Source organism: Ovis canadensis, chromosome 2 (assembly GCF_042477335.2).
Source record: "Ovis canadensis isolate MfBH-ARS-UI-01 breed Bighorn chromosome 2, ARS-UI_OviCan_v2, whole genome shotgun sequence".
Taxonomy (NCBI): domain Eukaryota; kingdom Metazoa; phylum Chordata; class Mammalia; order Artiodactyla; family Bovidae; genus Ovis; species Ovis canadensis.
In genome coordinates this window covers 3144721-3169077 of record NC_091246.1, presented here as the reverse complement: position 1 = coordinate 3169077, position 24357 = coordinate 3144721, and the positions used below count along the sequence as shown (strand labels likewise).

Here is a 24357-nt window from a genome sequence, read left to right as displayed (position 1 = left end):
CAGACACACACCCTGCGACGTCACTCCTAAGTAGACTCTAAAGTACAGCACAGACGAGCCTGTCTGTGAAGCAGGACAGACTCACAGACAGAGAAGAGGGAGGAGGGGCAGGGGGAAGGCTGGACGGGGAGTTCCGGCCTGGCGGATACAAACTGCTACATTCAGAATGGATAAACACAAGGTCCTGGGTACAGCCCTGGGAGCTGTATCCACAATTCTGTGATAAACCACCATGGAAAAGAATGTAGAAAAGGGTGTTTCTGTGCATAATTCAATCTCTTTGCTGTACAGTAGCGGTCCCCAGGGCCACTGATTTACGTTACAGGAAACACTGAAGTTCCGGACCTCCCTACAATGCAGCTAAGGGGCACTTGATTACCCGGGAGAGTGGCTTTCTCCTCAAAGCCCAGGGCCCTTGGAAGCCTGGGAGCATGTCGTCAGCACCCTGACTGGAGGCTTCGGGAAGCGTACGCCACTGGGAACAGGGCCCACAGCCCAGGGTCTCCCCAGAGCCTGGACAGGGCTGTGTCCTCTGAGGCCAAACCACCAGAGCCTAGCCCACTGCCTGGTAGAAGTGTCAGACAAACAGACTGTCCGCTCGGACAGACACCCAGCGAGCCACGACTCGTCCACCTACCTACCAGCCAGGTGGCCCTGGACCAATTCTCTTTCAAAACCCCAACCTCCCTCCTCCTTTGTTAACGGGGACAGCGAAGACGCCCCAAGATGCCCACTGCAGGGCCCAGTCCTGGTTCTCACATGAAACTCCCAAATGGTGCCCAGCACACAGCAGCTGGTCAGCAGGCACAGGGGGTGAATGCTGACCGGGCTCGTGGGCAGCCTGCTGCTCCTCGTCCCCTTCCCTGTCTCTCCAGACGCGGGGCGTGGCTTCCAGGCCTCCCTGCTTTCCCGGCCCGACCTGGTAGGCTGTTCCCACGAGGCGCTGGGCTACAGGCATCCGCAGAGAGAGAGCAAAATAAGTAAAACCCTCGGCTTGAAACTTAGCCAAGCAACTAAGAAGAACACAAAGATACAACAGGGAGAATGAAAACGCTGGGGAGGCAAAATGCAATTTATAAGATAAAATTAATCTATCGAGCTGCCATAACAGGACATAAAAAGCATAAATACACCGCAGCTTGTCTGAAATGGTTTAAGCCCAGGCTCTCGAAAAACCGTGAGTGAGAAAATGAATTCTACAGACTTATGCCCACCCTTCCCAAGAAGAGAGGCCCCCAGGGCCCACCGGGCAGCTGCCGAAGTAGCACCTGGCCAAGGCACCCCCGGGCCTCAGCAAGAAATCAGAACATTGTTCAGTGCAAACGGCAAGCCCCGGGCAAGGTGCCAGGGCCCCAGTGCGACTCAGCGCGTCTCCTTCCTCCCCAGGGCAGCCCCACTCCTGCCGCCCTGATGGACTTAACAGGTTACCCTCAGAAGGCAGGGCCTGCATCTCCTTCCCTTCTCTCCTCCACTGTGTGCAGGCAGCCAGGAGCATCGCAGGCGCCTGGAGAACGTTCACTGACTGTGAATAGATGCCTGGGTGGATGGGTGGGTGGATGGATGGACAGATGGATGGATGAAGGACTCTGGGAAAGGAAGGAGGAAAGGAAGAGGCATCCTACCTAAGGCCTACTTCAACGGAGGCCGATCTTAAAACCTCAACTGTGCTAAAGCCAAGACACTGCTGGGTTGCCACTGAAATCGCATCTTTTGCGACCCTGTGGGATGGCAGCCCGCCAGGCTCCTCCGTCCATGGGGCTCTCCAGGCAAGAGTACTGGAGTGGGTTGCCATTTCCTTCTCCAGGGGATCTTCCCAACCCAGGGGTCAAATCCAGTCTCCTGCATTGGGAGGTGGATTCTTTACCACTGAGCCACCTGGGAAGCCTCAAACCCAAGAGAAACTAAAATCGAATGGAAGACGCTGTTGGCTACAGATCATCACAAAATCTGCACACACAGAATCGTGCACCAGGCTCTGGGAAACACTGGGGGTAAAGTAAAGGCTCTGAAACAAGGCAGCTGGTTCCGGCTGGGATGTCAGCCCACAGTGTGCCCCTAGCCAAGTCCCTTTATCTCTGAAACTGCTGCCTCGGTGATCAAGTGGGAATAACTAGTGTACCTGCTCACAGGACTGGGAGGAGGATTCAGTGAGACCACGTGTGTAAAGTGGACAGCGCGGCTCAGGAAGTAACAGGCACTCATTTGACTATTTACTGCCACAGGCAGGCAGAGGCCCCCAGCCCCGAACGACTCGGATGCAACCATCCACGTCGGCCTGCAGCCGTTCCCTGGCACTGCTTCTCCGGCAGCCTCCCCGGGAGTGGGTGCATCTCTCCTTCCTCCCTTGTACCATGGGCCTAGAAATGCGTGAGTGCCTTTGCTCATCTCTGAAGCCCAGACCGTCTCTCTTCACTAAGAACTCCGGTTTTGCGGCTCACGCTATGAGATCACCCTGCTGCCGACCCCGCCTTCCCGCAGAGGTTGCTGTTGTTCAGTTGCTCAGTCCTGTCTGACTTTCTGTGACCCCATGGCCTGCAGCACTTCTGGCCTCCCTGTCCTTCACCATCTCCCAGAGTTCATTCAAACTCATGTCCATCGAGTCAGTGGTGCCATCCAGCCATCTCATCCTCGGTCGTCCGCTTCTCCTCCTGCCCCCAAGCCCTCCCAGCATCACAGTCTTTTCTCAGTGAGTCTAATGTTCGCATCAGGTGGCCAAAGTATTGGAGCTTCAGCTTCAGCATCAGTCCTTCCAGTGAGTATTCAGGGTTGATTTCCTTTAGGATGGACTGGTTGGATCTCCTTGCAGTCCAAGGGACTCTCAAGAGTCTTCTCCAGCACCACAGGTCAAAAGCATCAATTCTTCAGTGCTCAGCCTTCCTTATGGTCCAACTCTCACATCCATACGTGACTACTGGAAAAACCACAGCTTTGACCAGATGGACCTTTGCTGGCAAAGTAATGTCTCTGCTTTTTAATATGCTGTCTAGGTTGGTCACAGCTTTCCTTCCAAGGAGCAAGTGTTGCTCACAGTGTGTTTTCTTCCTGCCCCTGTGATATATACGCTGGACCCAGACTTGGTCTCTTATGCCCACTATCTCGCCGGTGCCCGGCACACAGGAGGATCTGATGCGTCCTTTCTGAATAACTACGTGAAAGATCACTGTTCTTGCTATCGTGGGCCGGTGTCATCCGCTCACAGCAGAAGTTCAGCATCAGGATCCAGCAAAAGTGCTGCTGGGGGTTCAGGAACACTTTGAAGATGACAGATGCTGCTACATGTGTGCTGCCCTGCCTGCTCCGTGAGAGGGCCCTCAGCTTTCCTCACTCTCAAAGGGGCAACACGTCCACACACCACTGTCTTGGGCTGGGGGCCGCACTGAGGTCCCCAGCCAGAGACTCTGGACCCCAAGGGCTATCTGGGCAGCTCCCAGGAGAGCAGAGACAGCAGGTTCCAAGGGAGTAGGCAGGCAGGTCAATTCTAGAAGCCATAAGGTCAGCAGGGTTTGCAATTAGCCCTGAAGAACCCAAACAACCATGGCCCACCCTTTCAGAGAATGCTGCAAAGATGACTTAGGCCCCCACAGATGGTGCCAGGGTTGGGGCAGGGGGGAACAACGCAGATTCAAGTCACGCCACGACTGGAGCCCCCGAGACAATCACAAGTGAAGGGAGCGTGACCTTGCAAGGCCTGGGAGCACGACCCGTCCTCCTCTGCCCCCCCCAGAACAAAATGAAGACAAAGGACGCACTTTCCTGACTGTGTCCCCTCGATTATATATTTGTCAAGTCAAGATTAGGCACAGCAACTCAGGAAATTATCCTCCAACCTATTGCAATTCCAAACAACACGGCTGACATTTTGGGCCGCGCTGCCGGGCCGTCCGTCTTCTCGCGGAGGACACGTTTTCCTTGGTGCTTACCTTTCGGGAGCTCTTCCTCCGGCGCCGGCCGCCCCTCTGTCATTGCTTCTGCCAGAATTAACTTCTGGTGAAGCTGCTTGTTGCGGAGTTTCAGCTCCTTCAGCTCCCCCTGCAGCTTCAGGACCTGGGCCTGCAGGTGGGCCACCGCCTCCTGGGAGGCAGGGAGCCGGCACACGCTGCCCAGCGATCGTGATGGCTTTATCAGGACGGGCAGGCGCGACTTCTTTGCATCCTGAAAGCACACCCGGGAGAACAATGACCACCCTCCCTGGCCGCAGTCGACCCACTCGAGCCGACCTCAGACAACAGGACTCAGAGCGGCTGTCGGGCCACGGCCTCTCCGCTTACCCCCAGCCCACAGAGCTTGTGTCTCTGCAGGTGCCCCCTCTGAACCCTCCAGCCTCCAGAGGTCCCCCCTCTGACTGACAAAGGCCAAGCTCTTCCCCCTCGACACCTTCTGGCCCCAGCCTGGCGTCTCTGCACGTTCCAGACACTCTCCGTATAGCAACCGTTTCCCAGCGCAGTCTTCTGGGCAACACTCCCCAGAAGGAGCTCCTTCCCAGAAGGAGCGTCTGGGAAAGCTCCTTATCTGTGTCCTCATTTCCCATCCTTTCTTCAACCCAAAACAACCTGCCTCCCACTCCAGGCCACAAGAACCACCCTTGCTAAGGTTTTTGGGGCTACATGGCTCCACGGCTATTTCTCAGGCCCACGGCTCCTGACCCGCCCACCCTATACATGCCCTCCCAAGTCAACCAAAAGCTCAGCTCTTTGATTCCATCACCCCGGGCCCCCACGCCCCGACCCGCTCCGACACCCTCTGCCTGCAGAATCCAAAAGCTCAGCTCTTTGATTCCTTCACCCCAGGCCACACCCCGACCCGCTCCGACAGCCTCTGCCTGCGTAGTTACGGCAGCTTCCACTTGCTGCACAGCCCCGAACCTGGGCGCCACTGTTAAAACTCCCTTTACGGGCATCACCTGCCTTCATCATGTGCCAGCTTCCACTGGTTCCAACCCCCAGGCTGTCTCTGAATTCTTTTGCCTCTTCTCATCTTCTGCGGCCACCACCCAACTCCAAGACGCTCCCCCACACCCCCGCTCCCTGGCCACAGGGACCTCCTACCGCTTCCTCAGAGCGCTCGGGTCCCTCCACTTGGGGCCTCAGCACAGGCCGTCTCCTCTGCCTAGAACACTCTTTCTTGCCCACCCCCACCTCTCCCACTAATCCCGATACATTCATTAGCATTCAGTTCAAACGCACCTTCCTCAAGAGAATGGGCCTTGGTTCCTCTGCTATGTACTCACTGCTCTCTCGGAATTCTCCTTGGAAAATATTAGGACCATCATGATAAGTGTCTATGCATCTCCATCTGTCTTCTGCACCAGAAGCTGTGCTCTCTCCACAGCTTCCAGCCTAAGAACTCAAATACGGCAGGTGCTCAACAACTAGGCGTGGAATGAACCTGCAGGCGCTATCTTAGGAGGCCACGTGGGAGTGCCCCTCGAGTGGAGGAAGTTTAAACAAACTCAAAAGCTGAGAAGAAAGATGTGAATCTAGGATTCAGAAAGAACTACAACTCAGTAATAGAAACACAAGTAACTTAATTAAAAGGTGGGCAAACCACTTGAAATACGTTTCTCAAAAGGAGACACATAAAAGGCCAATAAGCAGGTGAAAAGACACTCCTCTGTCATTAGGAAACTGCAAATCAAATCACAGCGAAATACCACCACCCCCTACCCCTTGCTGCTAAGTCACTTCAGTCGTGTCCAACTCTTTGCGACCCCATAGACGGCAGCCCACCAAGCTCCCCTGTCCCTGGGATTCTCCAAGCAAGAACACTGGAGTGGGTTGCCGTTTCCTTCTCCAGTGCATGAAAGTGAAAAGTGAAAGTGAAGTCGCTCAGTCGTGTGTGACTCTTAGAGATCCCATGGACTGTAGCCTACCAGGCTCCTCCGTCCATGGGATTTTCCAGGCAAGAGTACTGGAGTGGGGTGCCACTGCCTTCTCCCCCTACCCCTTAGGATGGTTAAAATAAAAAAGCTAATAATGATCATTAGTGAGAATGGGGCAGAATTAGAGCCCTCACATCCTGGTGAAAACTTCTGTAAACTAGCTACAGCCACTTTAGAGAGAGTCTGGCAGTTTCTCAAACCATTAAACAGAGTGACTATGTGACCTAGCAATTCCACTCCTAGAGAGACACCCCAGAGAAATAAAAACACATGTACATCCAAAAACTCGTACATGAATGTCCACAGCAACATTATCCATAATGTTCAAATGTTCATCAACTGATGATTGAATAAATAAGCCGTGGTATATCCACACACTGGACTATCAGGCCATAAAGAGAAATGAACCATGGCCACCTCCTACAACATGAGCGACTCTTGAAAAAGTTATGCGAAGTGGAAGAAGCCCATCACCAAAGATCACAGACCGCGTGATTCCATTTACATGAGACATCCAGAACAGACAAATTTATAGACACAGAATAAAGCTTGGTGGTCGCCTACAGCTAGGGGTGCACAGGTAGAGAAAGAAGTGACTGCTAAGGGGTTCAGGGCTTCCACCTGGGAGAAAGACACGGTCTATACCTGACTGTGGCTGCTAAAGGTTGGGAAACTTGGGAAGGAGGAAATCAGCCAAGCCTCTCAGGAAGGAAAGAAGATGGAGTTCTTCCTGCACGCTCTAGGACATCCGATGCTTTCCAGCATTTTCTTCCGTAATCCTCCGCTCAAGTCTGCATTTCTGGAGCTCACAGGGTAAGAGCAGTTATTATGCCTACTTTCTGGACAGAGAACTGAGACCACAACCAACCAGTTCAGGATCGAACACTAAGAAGGTTGCAGAGCTGAACCTCAAACAAGCTCTTCAGACATTACTGCCCGGTTAAGGAAAGTGAGACCCTTTCTACCCTGAAATTCCAGGCAAGAGGAGAGAAGAGGTTCCAGGACAAGAACAGCCTGCGGCGGTGACGGGGACACTTGGGAGGGGGTGGACGCCTCATCAAAGAGGACTGGAAAATGACAATCATTTGCTTGGCCCTCCGTCTCCACCGATCTTTATTCCTGGATCTGAATCTGTGTATCATATGGCAGCAGAGAAGACGGCTCCAAGCGCACAAATGCCAAAGTCAATTTCAGGCTAGAAGGCAGCCGTCAGTCACCCTAACGCCGTTTCCAAAATAACACCACCCAGAATGCTACCTTATGGATGCCGAACAGAGTCCCACCTACCACCTTATTGAAGACGTCATCCTGGATCTCTCACTTGGGGAGGGAACGGGGACAGGGACACGCATACCCTGAGCTCCTACCAGGGACATGGCATGCGGCACTGACCGCATACTGCCTATCTGAGCCAGGACACCAGCCCCGGGTGCCAGGTCACAGGATCCCCTTGGAGCCCCTGAAAGTCAGGTGACTGCCCCAAGGACTCAGAGCAGGTGAGCAGCCAGGCCCAGCGGAATCACAGGTGTATCTGTACAGCATCTCACCTCTGTAACCGAACCAGAAGTAGGTCTCATTTCCCTGTTTCACCCCTGGGCTGCAAAGATGTTCTTCTTAACAGGGTGCCAGAGTTCCAGCTTAAGTTTGAGGATTACTGACTCCTTGACTAACCAAAAGCCACAAAGAAAACCATTAAATTTTCTTCAACTTTGCATAGATGGGAGGCCACACTGCTGCTATGAGGCTTCCCCGTTCCTGAGAAAGGGGGGGTTATCACATCCCTGTCTGCCTTTAAAGCCAGACTCAATGGGGCACGCCTGCTGCTCCTCTCAACAGCTGAGTCACTCGGGACAATTTTCTGAGCCTTCCAGAGCTTGCATTTCTTCCTGTGCAAAATGGAGGTGATACCTACCTCACTCGTGTGCTTGGTGAGAAGATTAAACGTGATGCTACAGGGATAGAAATCTCAAGCTGCAGGCATATACAACAGATGCAAAAACATAAACACAGTAGACTTCCTTTCGAAGACACCAACGAGAAGATAATTCCAAATGGAAACTTTTCTTCAATATATTTGGGGAAATTAAGTTCATTTGATTATCCAATTTTCCTGAATATAAGATGCTATCTCCCACACAAATAGCGGGGAAAAACTCACGCACGCACACACGAAATCTCGTTTTCCTAGTACGCAGGTACAAACTAAACCAGCTGGGGCAGATGAGAGCATTTCTATTCCAGCCAAATTGCACACATTTGCATCTCGAGTAGTGTTAATATAACGGCAACGTCTCTTTTTTTTGGTCTCTACTGAAATCTCTAGAAAACCCTTTTCTAGAAATCACAGTCTTGGTGCATAATTTAAAACAATCAAAAGCAATTTTGCTAATGATATATCTAACTCTCTTTGGTAGGCACAAAAGCAGTAATTTAGTGGTCAGAAAATAAACTTAATTCTCCATTCTGATGCTATGAAGCAGTGTATACAGTTATTTCTCAGACACAAAACACCCCTCAGAAACAAGGGGACAGCAGCCGTCGCTGGAGCCCTGTCACAAACACGACCTCGCTCCTCCTCTACCAGGCCACTCCCATCTCCCTGCTATGGGGGTCCTCAACCCCAACCCCTCCTCCTTAGAAGGATTTCAAACATTGCCAGGAGAGTCTGGCTTTTAACCATCTGGCATATTGGACGGTGTGAGAGGACAGGCTTAGAGAAAGCATCTCGAGTGAAGCAAACTGCAGACATTCGGCCACTGAAACCCGACCCTACCACTCAGGCCACCGTGGGCCGGGGAGGAGGGTGATCCAGGGAAAGTGATCGGCTGTGCAGCCAGGCAGTGAGGGGCCCAGCTCAGCCCCCTAATAGCCAACCTTGACCACTGGCACTTGGGACCTGGCTTCCTCAGCTCCAACGGGGGCTGTAAGCATAGAGCATGGAGACGATGCCCGCAGAACGCTGCCTCTCAGACACGAGGTCTGTACAAAGGAAAACCGAGGTTCTCGTCCCTGTCACTCAAGTCAGGTCATTACAGCCTCACTGCAGATTAAAAGCTTATTATTTTACTGCAGGTCAAGCCAGGTTATCAGTTTTACTGCAACCTGAAAAGTAACTCCATCAACGGGGTAAAATCATGCAGATTTTGGCATACGTCCACAGTGGAATCTCAGCAGCCATTACAAGGAAAGAAGTTCCTGATATGTGACATGAAGGAGGAAGCTACAGGCAGATGTATAAATGTGACTCTGCTTTTTATAATGAAAACATAAACATATCATGAAAGTATGTTAGCCACTCAGTTGTGTCCAGTTCTTTGGGACCCCACTGACTATGGCCCGCCAGGCTTCTCTGTGCAAAGAATTCTCCAGACAAGAATACTGGAATCGAGAGCCAATTTCCTTCTCTAGGGGATATTCCCTATCCAGGGACTGAACCTGGGTCTCCCGCATTGCAGGTGGATTCTTTACCATCTGAGCCACCAGGGAAGCCTTATACATGTCGTGGCACACAGATAAATAAGAGAGGGCTGGGTGGGGGGCAGAGAGGGAGGGAGGGAAGAGATGTTGGCAACACTTTGGGGGAGGTGAGCAAGGACACACACCTCTAGGTGGAGGTCAAGATAAGTACAGGCAGGGGAGACACCAGACTAGATAAATATTTAAAAGTAGTGGGATCGGAGGTGATTTTTAAGTGTTTTGACTGTAGGCAGGAGATAACTAAGTAAGGAGCGGGTGGGAGAGCTTACTTTCTTGGTCCTCCTGGGGAAGGCGGGGGCGGTGGCCTGCCGCCCCAGCATCCTGCAGGGCTCCTCCAGCCAACGTCCAGCACTGAACACGGTGTCTGCTGGTTGCTCCTCCCAAGCCTCTCTCGGGCCCTCGTGTCCGGATCTGAGCGTGTCGCCCTCCACGGCCGAGGTCTGCACGGAGGCGTCTTTCTGCTCCGCTTTGGACGCCTCAGCCCCCTGCGCCAGCTGGACTCCCCGAGGCCACTGCAGCTCATCAGGAGGCACGGGAGACGAGCTGGCTTGGATGAAATGTCCGAATTCTGAACGGCCTCTTAGCTGAACAGCCGCCTGCCTCAGCATCTTTTCCGTTTTAGCACCAAGGTGTCCTTCCGTAGCCTCCTGCTCCGTCAAGCACATCTGTTCCAGAAGCCGTTCACAGAGCGCTTTCAGAAGGTTTGGCCTGTTTCTCCAGAAGGGAAAGGAAGCAGGAGGACTCACTTTCTGCTCTGGCCTTGCCCCCTCCTCCCCCGCCCAGCTTCCAAAGCTTCCCCCTTGATTCTGGCCCTGATTCTGCAGAATCTAAACACCGTGAGCACTGACATGAGCCGGGACCCACGCCAAGGAGGCTATCCGGGTCGCCTCCGGACAGCCACACCAGGAGGCGCCACATGTCTGCTTCACGGATGAGAACAGAACTGCTTTGACACAGGAGACCAGCACGCGAGGGGGCCACACGACCACCTGGATACAGGCTGGGCTTAGGAGAAGCAAACGGGGTCATCAAGTGTTCATGACAACTGCAAGATCCGCCCATTCCTGCATCCAGGGGAAAGGACGGCTTTGCATGAATATGGCCAACCTGGCGGGTCCACGAGTGGCCTGGTCCACCAGGGCGCATGACTAGTGCTCAGTAAAGCTGCTGGATGAAGGGGCGCTGAGAACCACTGTGGACAGAAAGAGCCGTGGCTCTGAAGTCAGAAAAGATGGCTTCAAGTTCTAACTGCAGTTCTAGGAAAGTGCAGCGAGTCTTTGACCACCTGATACAGAGAGGCGATTCACTGGGAAAGACCTTGATGCTGAGACAGACTGAAGGCGGGAGGAGAAGGGGGCGACAGAAGGTGAGATGGTTAGATAGCATCACTGACTCCACGGACAGGAATCTGAGCAAACCCCAGGAGACAGTGAAGGACAGGAAAGCCTGGTGTGGTACAGTGCACGGAATCGCAGAGCTGGACACGAGCCAACCGCACAGCCACAGAGACCGGATGACAGCAGAGACTGAGCACACCACAGACACACAACAGACACACGCCACAGACACACGCGCCACAGACACACGCCAGACACCACAGACACACACCAGACACCACAGACACACGCCACAGACACACACGCCACAGACACACACGCCACAGACACACACCACAGACACACGCCACAGACACACGCCACAGACACACATGCCACAGACACACGCCACACACTACAGACACACGCCAGACACCACAGACACACGCCACAGACACACACCAGACACACACACACCCCAGACACACACGCCACAGACACACACACCACAGACACACACACCCCAGACACACACCACAGACACACACACCACAGACACACACCACAGACACACACACCACAGACACACGCCACAGACACACGCCACAGACACACGCCACAGACACACATGCCACAGACACACGCCAGACACCACAGACACACGCCAGACACCACAGACACACGCCACAGACACACACGCCACAGACACACACGCCACAGACACACACCACAGACACACGCCACAGACACACGCCACAGACACACATGCCACAGACACACGCCACACACTACAGACACACGCCAGACACCACAGACACACGCCACAGACACACACCAGACACACACACACCCCAGACACACACGCCACAGACACACACACCACAGACACACACACCCCAGACACACACCACAGACACACACCACAGACACACACCACAGACACACACGCCACAGACACACACCACAGACACACGCCACAGACACACGCCACACACCACAGACACACGCCAGACACCACAGACACACGCCACAGACACACACGCCACAGACACACACCACAGACACACACCACAGACACACACCAGACACACACACACCCCAGACACACACGCCACAGACACACGCCACACACCACAGACACACGCCAGACACCACAGACACACGCCACAGACACACACGCCACAGACACACACCACAGAACACGACAGACACACACGCCACAGACACACACGCCACAGACACACGCCACAGACACACGCCAGACACACACACACCCCAGACACACACGCCACAGACACACACGCCACAGACACACTCACCACAGACACACACACCACAGACACACACCACAGACACACACCACAGAACACGACAGACACACACCACAGAACACGACAGACACACACGCCACAGACACACACGCCACAGACACACACCACAGACACACGCCAGACACACACGCCACAGACACACACCACAGACACACGCCAGACACACACCCCAGACACACACGCCACAGACACACGCCACAGACACACGCCACAGACACACGCCACAGACACACGCCACAGACACACGCCACACATCACAGACACACGCCAGACACCACAGACACACGCCACAGACACACACGCCACAGACACACACGCCACAGACACACACCAGACACACACACACCCCAGACACACACGCCACAGACACACACACCACAGACACACACCACAGACACACACGCCACAGACACACACGCCACAGACACAGGCCACAGACACACACGCCACAGACACACAACACACACACACCACAGATACACACACCAGACACACACACCAGACACACACGCCACAGACACACACACCACACACACCACAGACACACGCCACAGACACACGCCACAGACACACAACACACACACACCACAGACACACGCCATAGACACACACGCCACAGACACACGCCACAGACACACGCCAGACACCACAGACACACGCCACAGACACACACACCACAGACACGCCAGACACACACACCACAGACACACGCCACAGACACACGCCAGACACCACAGACACACGCCACAGACACACACACCACAGACACGCCAGACACACACACCACAGACACACACACCAGACACACACGCCACAGACACACACACCACAGACACACACACCACAGACACACACGTCACAGACACACACGCCACAGACACATGCCACAGACACACACCAGACACACACCAGACACACACCACACGCCACAGACACACAGCACAGACACACAGCGCAGACACATGCCACAGATACACACCACACGCCACAGACATACACCAGACACGCCACAGACACACACCACAGACACACATGCCACAGACACACAGCACAGACACACACCAGACACACGCCACAGACACACGCCAGACACACAGCACAGACACATGCCACAGACACACGCCAGACACACGCCACAGACACACGCCACAGACACACGCCACAGACACACGCCACAAACACACCACAAAAGCCGAGTCTCCCCGCGTGGTGTCTCCCTGCACAGAGTGCTGCGAGGATTAAACCGAAGCACGCGTGGAGAGCAGATGTCTCTCTCGTCCCCTGCCGCACAGCCCGGGCCTCCCTGGACTTTCAGCTGCGACGGCAGGAATAGCTCCTTTGGACAAAGATCCCTCCTCCAGCGCCCCCGGCGTCTCCCTGCAGCCCTGGGCCCTTTCCCAGGGCCCTCTGAGCTCATTCACGGCTCCAGGGGGAACTCTCAGCCAGGGGAGGGAAAGAGCTGCTGGGTGAACATCCCAGTCCCCCGAGCTTCCGAGGACTGGCTCCGACACGGTGGACACTGTCCCTGCGAGGCTGGCAGGACAGCGGCCCGGCTGCCCACAGCGGGAACCAGACCATACTGCAGCCTTCCCACCTTTGCCTCCCTCCCTCCCTTACCCTCTGCATCCCTCCTTCCTGCTGCCTGCAGTCACATCCTAAATCAATCCCTTGTACCCAGGTCTATATCTCAAGACGTTGCTCTCCCAGGAACCAAACCAAGTCAGCATGTAGAAGACTCTGGAGCAGTTCCAGAAGACTCGCTTGTGAGTTGTTTCCCGAGCCAGACACTGTGCTGGGCGCTGGGGCTGCAGAATTGCCTGCAGGACCGGTGTTGGGGGTGATACGCACACCAGCCACCGCTCCACAGGCCGCGCAGGGAGACGCGCTCTGTGGGAGGTCGGCAGGCTTATGGGCAGGCAGCCCAGAGCGTCCACACTGGGGGTGGCAGAGGAGCGCCAGGAAGGGGCCTCCAGAGTTGACGAGAGGTTAGCTGAGGGAGAGGAAGCGGAACCTTCTTCTAAGCAGACACAGCAGCATGAACAGAGTGAAGACACGCTGTGAAGGACAGGCAGACGCGGCTGGGGAGCCAGGCGGGGAGCGCTGAGCCCTCTTACGGGAGGGAGCCAGCGCAAGGCCTGTGTGACACGGGGCACACCCTGGCTGTGGGCAGAGAACGAACGGGGAGACTCCCATCAGCTGCAAGCGTGGTGTGATTGCATGCAGAGCCCCTCCCGCTCTGCCCTAGACACATGTGGAAGTGAGGTCCGTGTTAGCCGCTCAGTCGTGTCTGACTCTTTGTGACCCCACGGACTGTAGCCCGCCAGGCTCCTCTGTCCATGGGATTCTCCGGGCACGAATACTGGAGTGGGCAGCCATTCCCTACTCTAGGCGATTTTCCCAACCCAGGGATCGAAACGGGGTCTTCCACGTTACAGGCAGATTCTCTACCATCTGAGCAATCAGGGCAAACCACTCCAGTATTCTTGCCTGGAGAATTCCACGGACAGCAGAGTCTGGTGGGCTACAGTCTGCGGGGGCCCAAGAGCCGGACACGACTGAGGGACTAAACGTGTGTAAATGACCGCAGAGCAGACGAAAGTGCTCAAGGCACACACAGGCCTCAAATCCAGTCAGACACGTGCACAGGCCGCAGAGCAGGCAAAAGTGCTCAAGGCACACACAGGCCTCAAATCCAGTTAGACACGTCCACAGGCCAGAGACAGGGGAGACCCAGAGGGGAGGCACCCACGGAAGGCATTCAGCTCCCACGGCTGGAAGAAGAGTCAGGCAAACGTCTTGCCCTGAAGGTAAGACCCAGAGAGACAAGTCAAGGCAACTTCCGAACCACAGCACAGAGAGGGGCCAGGGCGTGGAGAAGGGCGGAGCAGGGCCGCGGACGCAGGCCAGCCGCTCCTGCAGACAAGGTCCACTGTTACGCAAGACCGCCGGCAAGCGGCAGAGGAGCGTCCACGCTCAAGGAGATAAAGAAGCTAAAGCAGTCTGAAGAAGACTTAAAAGAAGTATGTCTCCATCATCTGAAAAATAAAGGCAGGAAAAGAGATTCACAAAAATGAAAGGAACTTATGAAACGGGGGCAGAAAATTATGAAACAAATGAGGATAGGAAGAGGGGGAAGCAATGAGGGAGGGGGCCAGCTGGAAAAGGAAGATGCGGTCAGGATGCAGCGGTGTGGTCAGGAGGGCGCAGGGGGCTGGAGAGGCCTCGTGTGGTCAGGAGGGTGCAGGGGGCTGGAGAGGCCTCGTGTGGTCAGGAGGGTGCAGGGGGCTGGAGAGGCCTCGTGTGGTCAGGAGGGTGCAGGGGGCTGGAGAGGCCTCGTGTGGTCAGGAGGGTGCAGGGGGCTGGAGAGGCCTCGTGTGGTCAGGAGGGTGCAGGGGGCTGGAGAGGCCTCGTGTGGTCAGGAGGGTGCAGGGGGCTGGAGAGGCCTCGTGTGGTCAGGAGGGTGCAGGGGGCTGGAGAGGCCTCGTGTGGTCAGGAGGGTGCAGCGGGCTGGAGAGGCCTCATCGGGACCCTTCCCGCTGCTGCGGCGTCTCCTCATCGCAAAACACCTGGCCAGACAGACCAGAGCTACCAAGTCCTTTAGCGCACTTTAGCCTCCCCTTCCTCTGGACCTTTGCTGCCGCTGAAGTGACAGGCACCCTGGTGCTACCTTCCCACTGGGCCCTGTAAGGGCAGGACTGACAGCTGACTCACATCTGGATTCCTAACACCCAGCTCTGGGGCAGAGTCAACTCAATTCACATTGAACAGTCACAGCACGCTGAAATAGGGCAACAACAAAAAGTATGGAAAACAGAATTAAAATGGGTGGTACATTTTTCACTTCTAATATGGAGTCATCTAGACAACACCAACCATCTTAAAATTCAGTAAACTCAGACTTCAGAAATATTTCTGGTATTTCAAGCATGTTAAAGTAAATTTTCCTTTCCTCTCCTTCCCTTAATATAGATTAAAAATAATGACAATTGCTACTGAGCTAGCCAGAGGAGGACCATTACTCACAACTAAACAACACACAGTAAAATCCAGGAAAGAAAGACTTACAAATGGGTAGTAAAAGGTGGTGAAAGAGGCCATTATAATATAGTAAAGTGGGAGTGCTGTTAAATAAAACATTACAAGTGTTGCTCTGCTAGAAATCTGAACAGCAGATTCATTAAGCTGTCGCCACAATCAGGACCTTTCTAATGGTTCCGTTCGAGGGTCTTGTCAGAGGCCCAAACACTGTTCATTTACCCTGAGCATCTCCGCCACGCAGAAGGCGTGAGGGCAAAGGGGCTGACACTCAGTAATCACTTAGCGGCACGCCAGACCCTCAAGGACCTTCAGCGCCGTCAGTCCTCACAGTGGGGCCATGATGGATTACTGACCCATTTTACAGATGAAGATTCAAGATCTCCGAGCAAAAGTGGCAGCCACAGAGTGCAGAACACAGGCCTCTCTGACTCCACAGAGGCATTGCGCTCCTCCTCCTTCTCTAAACGCAGACCTTCTGCTTTGATGCTGAGCTTCTAGTTGCCAGTATATTCATTCAAATATTCATCAAGCCCCTCCCATCTGTCACGTAAAGCTGTGAAACGCATGGTGTAAAAGAATCATGGCGCTGGGAGTTCCCTGGCGGGCCGGTGGCTAAGAATCAGCTTGCCAATGCAGGGGACGCGGGTTCAATCCCCAGTCCAAGAACGAAGATGCCGCATGCCACGGGGCAACTGAGCCTGTGAGCCACAACCAGTGCAGCCCACACGCCCGCAAGCCCGGGCTCTGCCGCAAGAGAGACACGGCGGTGGGGAGCCTGCACAGCGCAGCGGGAGAGGGGCCCCCACTCACCGCCCCTGGAGAAAGCCCACACGCAGCAGCAAAGACCCAGCGCAGCCGACAGCAGACTAGCTAAAAAAGAGAATCATGACGCTGACGCTTCTTTACAGAGACAGACAGTCACACAGACACTGATGACTAAATCAGACAACACACAGCAAGGAGAAGTACAAGGAAGAAGGGCTGGTAAGGCGGGGCGGAGGGCACCAGTCCCCAGACGGAGTGAGACGCAGGGATTCTCCTTAGACAGAGTGGGCAGGAGCGGCCTCTCTGCGGAGCTGAGACACCGCCTCATCCTGGAAAAGAGCACTGCAGGAGGAGGAACCGCGCTGCCAAGGCCCCGAGTAGGGGACAAGCCGGGATGACCAAGAGCAGAAAGACCCGTGTGAGCAAGGGCGAGTGCTGAGAAGACAGAGAGACAGGCCGGAGCCAGGCCAAGAGGCGCTAGGCTCACTCCAAAGGTGACAGGAACCCACGAGAGGCTTTAAGCATAGAAAAAAAAATCTCACCCAAGTTTTTGAGAGAGTCAGTCCATAAAGCGCTTTCTTTAAAAATAAAGTCTAGATTTTCAAACATCAGGAGATTGGGAATACAAATTTTGGGTTTTTACTGATGGAATCTCTGAGCCCATGTGCTTTCATGACAACAAGGATTGGGGGCTGAAAAGCTCCGACCTGCCAGGAGGGAGCTCCCAGGCCCTGATTCCCTGCACCCCCACCACCTGTCGTACTTTCCCCAGCTCATGTCACCCAAGTACATTCCTGGGTGGTCCTCAGAGAGAGCAAGGTGCATCTTTTAACTCTTAACACAGGAGCAGCTGATGCTGAGGAAACCCTCCGTTTCTCACTTACAGTCGCCTAACTCCCTGTGATAATATACCAGAATAGGGTCCCCAAGCTCCAAAATCTACTGTCTGATGATCTGAGGTGGAGCTGATGTAACAACAATGGAAATAAAGTACACAATAAATATAGTGTGCTTGAATCATCCCCAAACCATGCCCCTACCCCAATCCATGGAAAAACCGTCTTCCACAAAGCCGGTCCTTGATGCCAAAAATGTTGGGGACCGCTGCCCTAGAGGACTCACGCTAGGTAAATGTTCAGCAGACGTCAGGGGCTGGGGAGGTGGCCTCTCTGAGCTTACAGAACACTGCCATCTTTCCAACTGAAGAAGTGCCCACAAGGCTGAGCCCACCAAGGACATGAGCACCACCAGGCTCTTGGTCGCACCAGAAGTGCCGGGCATGGCACCAGCTCCATCTGCCCATCTGTGCTGGAGGAGGACAAAGCTTTCACTGAACACCGGCACACGCCAGCCATTCTCCTTGAACAGCGTTTTCCCGCTCCTCATGGCGACACCAAGAAGTGGTCGGAGAAATGGAGGAAGAGAGAGAGGAAGGCACAGCTCCCTCTAGCTCCAAAGCCCAGAGCAGCTGCTACGGCGGAGTGAAAAGAATGGGCAAGAGAGGAAATTTGCTCCTAAAGGACTAATTTTGATAATACATGTGTACTGAAGACTTCTCCTTTTTTGTTTTCAGGAAAACACCCTGGAGTGTGTCCTTGCAGAGGAATGACTCCCAGCAGATACAATGAGAAGGGGATTGTGGTTCAAGCTCCACGTAAGACAGCAGAGTCGTAGCTACAGTGGAAGTGGTGAAGCTGCTGGAGAGACTGGGAAGGGTTTCGGGAGGGCCGAGCCCTTACGCGGACAGCCGGGCAGGCCTTCCCGAGCTCCCAGGAACCACTCTGAAGGGTCTCGTCTCAGCTCTCTGTGCTGGGCGTGCGTGTGGGTCTGCTGAGTGCAGTCCCCTTGCAGCCACGAGCATGCAGCCTAATTACTTAATTGCACGACTGGCAAGGTTCCTTCCGAGCCATTTCAGGAGCTCTCTCTCAGGTAAATTGCAGAGCACCACCATCTAAAGCCATTTAACACAATGAGCTTGTCCTCCCCTCTAACTGCAGACAGCGCACCGCCTGGGCCCCGTGTCTACCTGGATTCCAGGAACCGCACAGCCTTCTCGCTGAAGAGCGGGGCGAGCAGGCTCACGAGCTCGCCTTCCTCCAGACCCTGGTCTCCAGGGCCGCCGGATGTGTGCGCTCCACCGTAGTCTAAGATACTGGAATCTGCGTGCCTTAAATATCCATTTTTGCAGCCCCCTTTGGAACTGTCCTCCACAGTCTGCAAATCAAAGTATCTGGTCAGATAATGGACACAGAGGAGGGGGCAGGGGGAGGGCAGAGAAAGAACGGAGACAGGTGGTGATGATCGAGTACAAACACCCGCGAGAAAATGAAGGACGGGGGCGCAGGCCTGCGGGCCACACACGCTCACTCTGCTCACGGTGCAGAGATGTTTACTTCTCCACATCCTCAGTTCCCTCACCTGTAAATGGGCACAGGGACGCCACCTGCCAAGGTAGCAACGAGAGCCAACCGGGATGACGGGCCCGCCTCAGTTCGCACCGCGGCGTCTCACCTGCTCTAGCTGTGTTCCCCTACCCCCCGGCCTACTTTCTACATTTCCCTTCTAGGAAGCATCCGGAACATTGTTAATTGCCATCCACAATGCTGCAGACATTTATTATACACCTCTTGCAATGTATCTTCCTCATTATATATCAGAAAGCCAGCCTCTTTACAGACACATCCTAATTATCGTGACTTTGATTTGTCTCATCAGGACCATGGAGAGCTCCTAATTCCCACGGAGATGAGATGTTTACAGAACCGCCTTCTTGGGTCACCGAGGGTCCCAGAGGAGTCGTGCCAAGGAAACATCTAGTTAAAGCCTGTGCTGGGCATGTCTCGAGGTGCTGCAATTAGCATCCCTCCTCCCCATTTCCAGAGCTGTAAATTTCTTCCACCGGTCTATAAATAACTCCCCTTGGCTTCATTACTGCTCTAACACACACACTGGCCACCACACCCCTCTCTCCACACGTGTAAAATGCTTAAGGTTTTTAAACGGAAGACAAGACCCACACAAATGAGCTGTTATTTATAGGGTCTTGTTTGCCATCGATCTAGTTATTAAATCCATCTAAATAAGCAAGCTCCACAGAAGGAAAAGTCTAGAATATAATAATAAAAAGAGCAGTTGCTGCCATTCACTGGGCAATTAGTACATACCTTCTATTCAAATATCACAACAGTTCTAACAAGGGAGTATTACTATCTTCATTGATGGGGAGACACAGGCTTAGGGGTTAAGCAAGGAGTAACCAAAGTCACAGAGGCAGTGACCAAGACTCCAGATCACATCTGACTCCAGAGCCCCGACTTTTCACTGCTTCGCTCTGCAAAACTCTCACAAGGATGATCTCGCCTTGGGGACTCCATGAACCCAACACCTTGAAAGCCACAGACGTCAAATCTGCGGGCCTCCGAGCTCCCACCACATGCCAGTCTTCAGTTCTTTCAACCTTGGAAAACGCTTACTCCAAGAGTTCAGTCTCCATGCGCCTGGAGCAAAGCTCTCCACAACCCCCGGGCAGCCCTAATCCAGGTCTCAGATCAGAAGCTTGCAGACGGGCCCAGGGAAGGAAAGTCCGGCTCTATCGGTGGCTCCTTACACAGCAAGCAAATGATCTGGGGGTCCATAGTCATCCCCGAGACAAGGGCACGGGTCCCGACTGTGTCACTGACCTACTCTGAGCCCCAGAGGAACCATCTCCTCTCCCAGGCCTCTGATTCCAATGCGTAAAATGAATGGGCTGGGTTAGAGTTCTAAGGAGCTGTGTAGGCCCCGAGTCCGAGGCCGATTTTAATGCCCTAAGGGCCCCGCTTTTCATCTGCAACTACGCGTTTGCTCTCCTGTCTCCTGAGTGGCTCTGCCCCCTCACCTGCAGCTTCTACAAAGGCAGAGAGCTCCTCTTTGCTCCCCACGGGCACACGGCAGGCACCCCACATGGGTGGACGGAACAGCAACCCGTCGGACTCGTTCCGGGCGGGAGACGGGCTTGGGCACAGACAGGGGCAGGTGTTCCTACCTTGCGACTCTGCTCCAGACACTCGTCACTCAGCAGACCATCCTCGTCCTCCTCTCCAGCTCCGGTGGAGTCTGCGTCCTCCTTGCTAGCCAGAAGCTACATGGAGCACGGCATGGTGTGAAAACGCAACCCAAAAGTGTGTGCAGCATGAGCATGTGTGAAGAAGTCGGTGGCGTCTTTTTTTAACAGATGCAGAATGAATGAACAAGCAAACAAACAAAACCAAAAACCGGAAAGAGAGGCAGAGACAGATGCCAAAGCCAAGAAATGAGAGTCAGCCAGAGTCAGAGCTGCTGGTGCTGGCGCACCACACACAGCTGCCTGGAATCAGGCAGAATTTAAGGACAGATCCCCTGAGAAATAGGGACAGCCGTCTCCCTCTGCCCCGCACAGCCTTCCTGACCTGGAAGCTGAGTGCGCTCTCCCCATTTCCGCCGTCGCTGAATTCGCTTTCAGATTATAGAAAAGTAACCAGATTTTGGAAAAGAGCTGTTGATGGAACTGAAACCATCAGACAGCAAGAGAGCAGTGTATGAAAGTTATGGTGGCCCCAGTGTCTGCAAACCTTCCCCTGTTGAGCACGGGGGCTGAACCTCTTTCTGGACGGTCATGCATCTAAGATGGACAGTCTCAGCCACACGGTCATTGGCTGACAAAAAAGTCCTCATGGCCAGTGAGTAGAGTATCAAGTCTGCCTGACAATAACTTTCTGCTTTTGAAAATGACGGAGAGTTATTTAGAAAGGTGGCCTAGATCCCTAACGCGCTAAAGCAGGGTAAATCCCAAAGCTTCTGCAGTCTGTATGCTACAGGAGGGACAGCACCTGTCAACGGAGCCAGATCCCAGCTCGCTGGGAGAGCAAACACTCCAGTCACGAGACACTCATATCATCCAGGGAAAAAGCGAGAGGGGAGGTGGCCAACGCCATTTCAAAAACTATCCTAAAGCTCATCTCACCCATGGAGGAGTCAGCTTTGCCCCATGGCATTAAAACCACGAGCTGAGCCTCAGCCACCGGCTGCCGCGCTGTGCATATGACTCATCGAAGGTTCTGTCTCCATACTGTGATTTCAGGAATTCTTACATTGAGTCCCTCAGCCCATAATTTTCCCAGCCCAACTCAAACCTTCCTGATCTTCCTTCTAAAGGAAACCCTTGTTTTGGAAGAAGAAAAATAAAGCAAAGTGACTTCGGAAAGTCTTTTATAGAAAACTTCCCAGGGTCAGAATCTTACATATGTGGCTCAGATGGTTAAGAATCTGCCTGCAAGGCAGGGGACCCGGGTTTGATCCCTGGGTCAGGAAGATCCCCTGGGGAAGGGAATGGCAACCCACTCTAGTATTCTTGCCTGGAGAATCCCATGGACAGGAGCCTGGTGGGCTACAATCCATGGGGCTGCAGAGTCAGATACGACTGAGCGTAACAACATACTGGTTGTGATTTACATGAAAATTTATCAAAAAGATAAGGTGAAAAGATGATGGCCGGTGGAAAAGATTAATAATAGAATCTACGGGGTGAGTATATGGGTGTCCACTCTGAAGTTCTTTTCACTTTGCTAAGTTTGAGTTTTTTCGCAATAAAACACTGGGGAGAAGCCTCTCTCATCTTAAAAAAAAAAAGAAGCCAAGTAATGGCGTTTTCCTCTCTGGTCCACCAACAGCTCCGGTCACTGGTGTTGCCTGCCTCTCTCCAGGTTCCTGAAAGGACTCTTCACCCTCACCTTCTGCAACGTGGCTTTTGCTGCCGACACCCTCCAGAAACTCCTCAGGAAAGGTCCCTACACCTTCTTTGGCAGGAGCGCGAGCCCTCCTGGGAACAGGAAGGAGGCAGAGAGGCACTGCCCCCCGACCCTGAGGATCCGGAGAAGGGTTTTCCTGTAGGTCTGGCTGAGCAAAAAGTATTGTTAACCCGTGTCATTCCAAAATGACATCACAAAACCTTGCAAGCTATTCATTTCCAGAACCACAACCACACCATTAATAACTACGCTGAAACAAAAACTTGCTTTCGTGTCCTTTTACCTCTGCTGACTTGGTTAAAATTAAAAGTCAGGTCTCAGTCTCCAGCACTGATCAAGAAATTAAATACTGTGACACAGAGACAGGTCGCCCATGCCATATGTGACTGATCGGTTTTCAAAGACAAGGGCCCAGAGAGGCCAGCGCGTTGCTGCAGGCAGGTGTTTCGGGCCCCACCGCCAGCAGGAGAGGAGCCCTACATGCCTCCAAGGGCCCCGCTCGCCCTGCATCTCCTCCCCCTCACTGCTTCTCCATCCACTGCCACGCGGCCTCTGTTCCCCTCACTGCTCAACTGCTCAGGTCCCCAGCGACTTCCCAGCTGTCTTTTTTTCTTGTCTGCTCGAGTATCTGACACAAATCAACAGGCCCTCCCTAGACATCTCTCCTGAACCAATGCATGGCCTGGATCTACCCCCACCTCTTGGGCTATTCCTTCTCGGGCCTCTGCAGACGCCTCTTGTCCTTCCAGAGAGAAGCTCTCTTGACCTCAGAAGAGGAGGTGGGACCGTCCCAGGCTCCCCAGGCACCACCCCCCAAGCTCTGCTTCCCTGCATCACGTTCACCGGGGTCAGGGACCGTGTCTGGCTCAGTTTTAACACCAGTGCCCAGTGCTCAGGAAACACTGCTAAAAGGACAATTTTTTTTTCCCCCCAAAACGAAAAGCTGGAACCAAATAGTTTGGGGGATTGCTTCTGATCTTGCTGCTCAAGCGTGTTCTTTGGAGCAATGGAAGCTCGTGAGAAACGCAGACTCTTGGGCCCCGTGCCAGGCTCAATGGACCAGAATCCTCACGTTAACAAGGTCCCCAGGAAATTCACACACACGGGAAACGTTAGAAGCACTTGCCCTATGGTGTTGCTAAAACAACACTGAAGAGTCAGAAAAGGGTTGGAGTTCCAGCTCGGCACACTTTACTAAAAAAGTAACATCGAAATGGCTGTGTTTGGCATATTGACTGCCTACTACATGCCCGGCTCTGTGCCAAGGGCTTCACAAGTCGGCTACAACTCGGAACTTATGAAGGCAAATTGCTAGACGCGTCCTCCTTTCCATGAAACTCAATCTGCTTCTGACAAACCAAATTCCACTCTGTTGCTAATAACAGATGTTAACAAGCCTGTGCTTCTGAGCACCGCTTCTGTCCTCTGAAGTCACACCAGGTCTGTTTCTTACTCGAGATGACAGTCTTACACGTGTGAGTTCAATTAAATTATGCCCCCTAATCCATGCTTCCTCTCCATGCCAAAAGAAAAACAAACACCTTAGCTTTTTAACCATCCCTAAAAAAATGACAACATTAAGCAAATAACGAGAGGAGCCAGCGTTTCCTGAGCACTCGCACGCATGGTCTGTCCCCCAGAGGTGACGGCTGCGTGCCACACAGCCAAGGCTGGCCGTGCTCACCACCCCGACTGCGGTCCCTTCAAATCACTCCCGCGTGTCCACTCTCAACCATGTCTCCTATAACACACCACCTACAGTCTGAAAGAAAATACAGGGAAATCGC

General features: G+C 53.6%; 1 protein-coding gene across 25 annotated transcripts in view; it reads right to left on the bottom strand.

Annotated features, from left to right (window-relative positions):
• The window catches only part of CDK5RAP2 (CDK5 regulatory subunit associated protein 2), a 184064-nt gene that overhangs the window by 47984 nt on the left and 111723 nt on the right, over positions 1 to 24357 (bottom strand). For 9 of the 25 annotated variants that reach the window (XM_069575238.1, XM_069575236.1, XM_069575242.1 and 6 more), the window contains 4 exons: positions 20830 to 20925; positions 18832 to 19019; positions 9625 to 10069; positions 3921 to 4152 (listed from right to left, as the gene is read on the bottom strand). In XM_069575238.1, coding sequence (XP_069431339.1) covers positions 3921 to 4152; positions 9625 to 10069; positions 18832 to 19019; positions 20830 to 20925 — 961 coding nt within the window. Of the gene's footprint in view, positions 1 to 825; positions 949 to 3920; positions 4153 to 9624; positions 10070 to 18831; positions 19020 to 20829; positions 20926 to 24357 lie in introns of all 25 variants that reach the window. The other 16 variants (XM_069575239.1, XM_069575237.1, XM_069575244.1 and 13 more) reach the window with 4 other exon arrangements.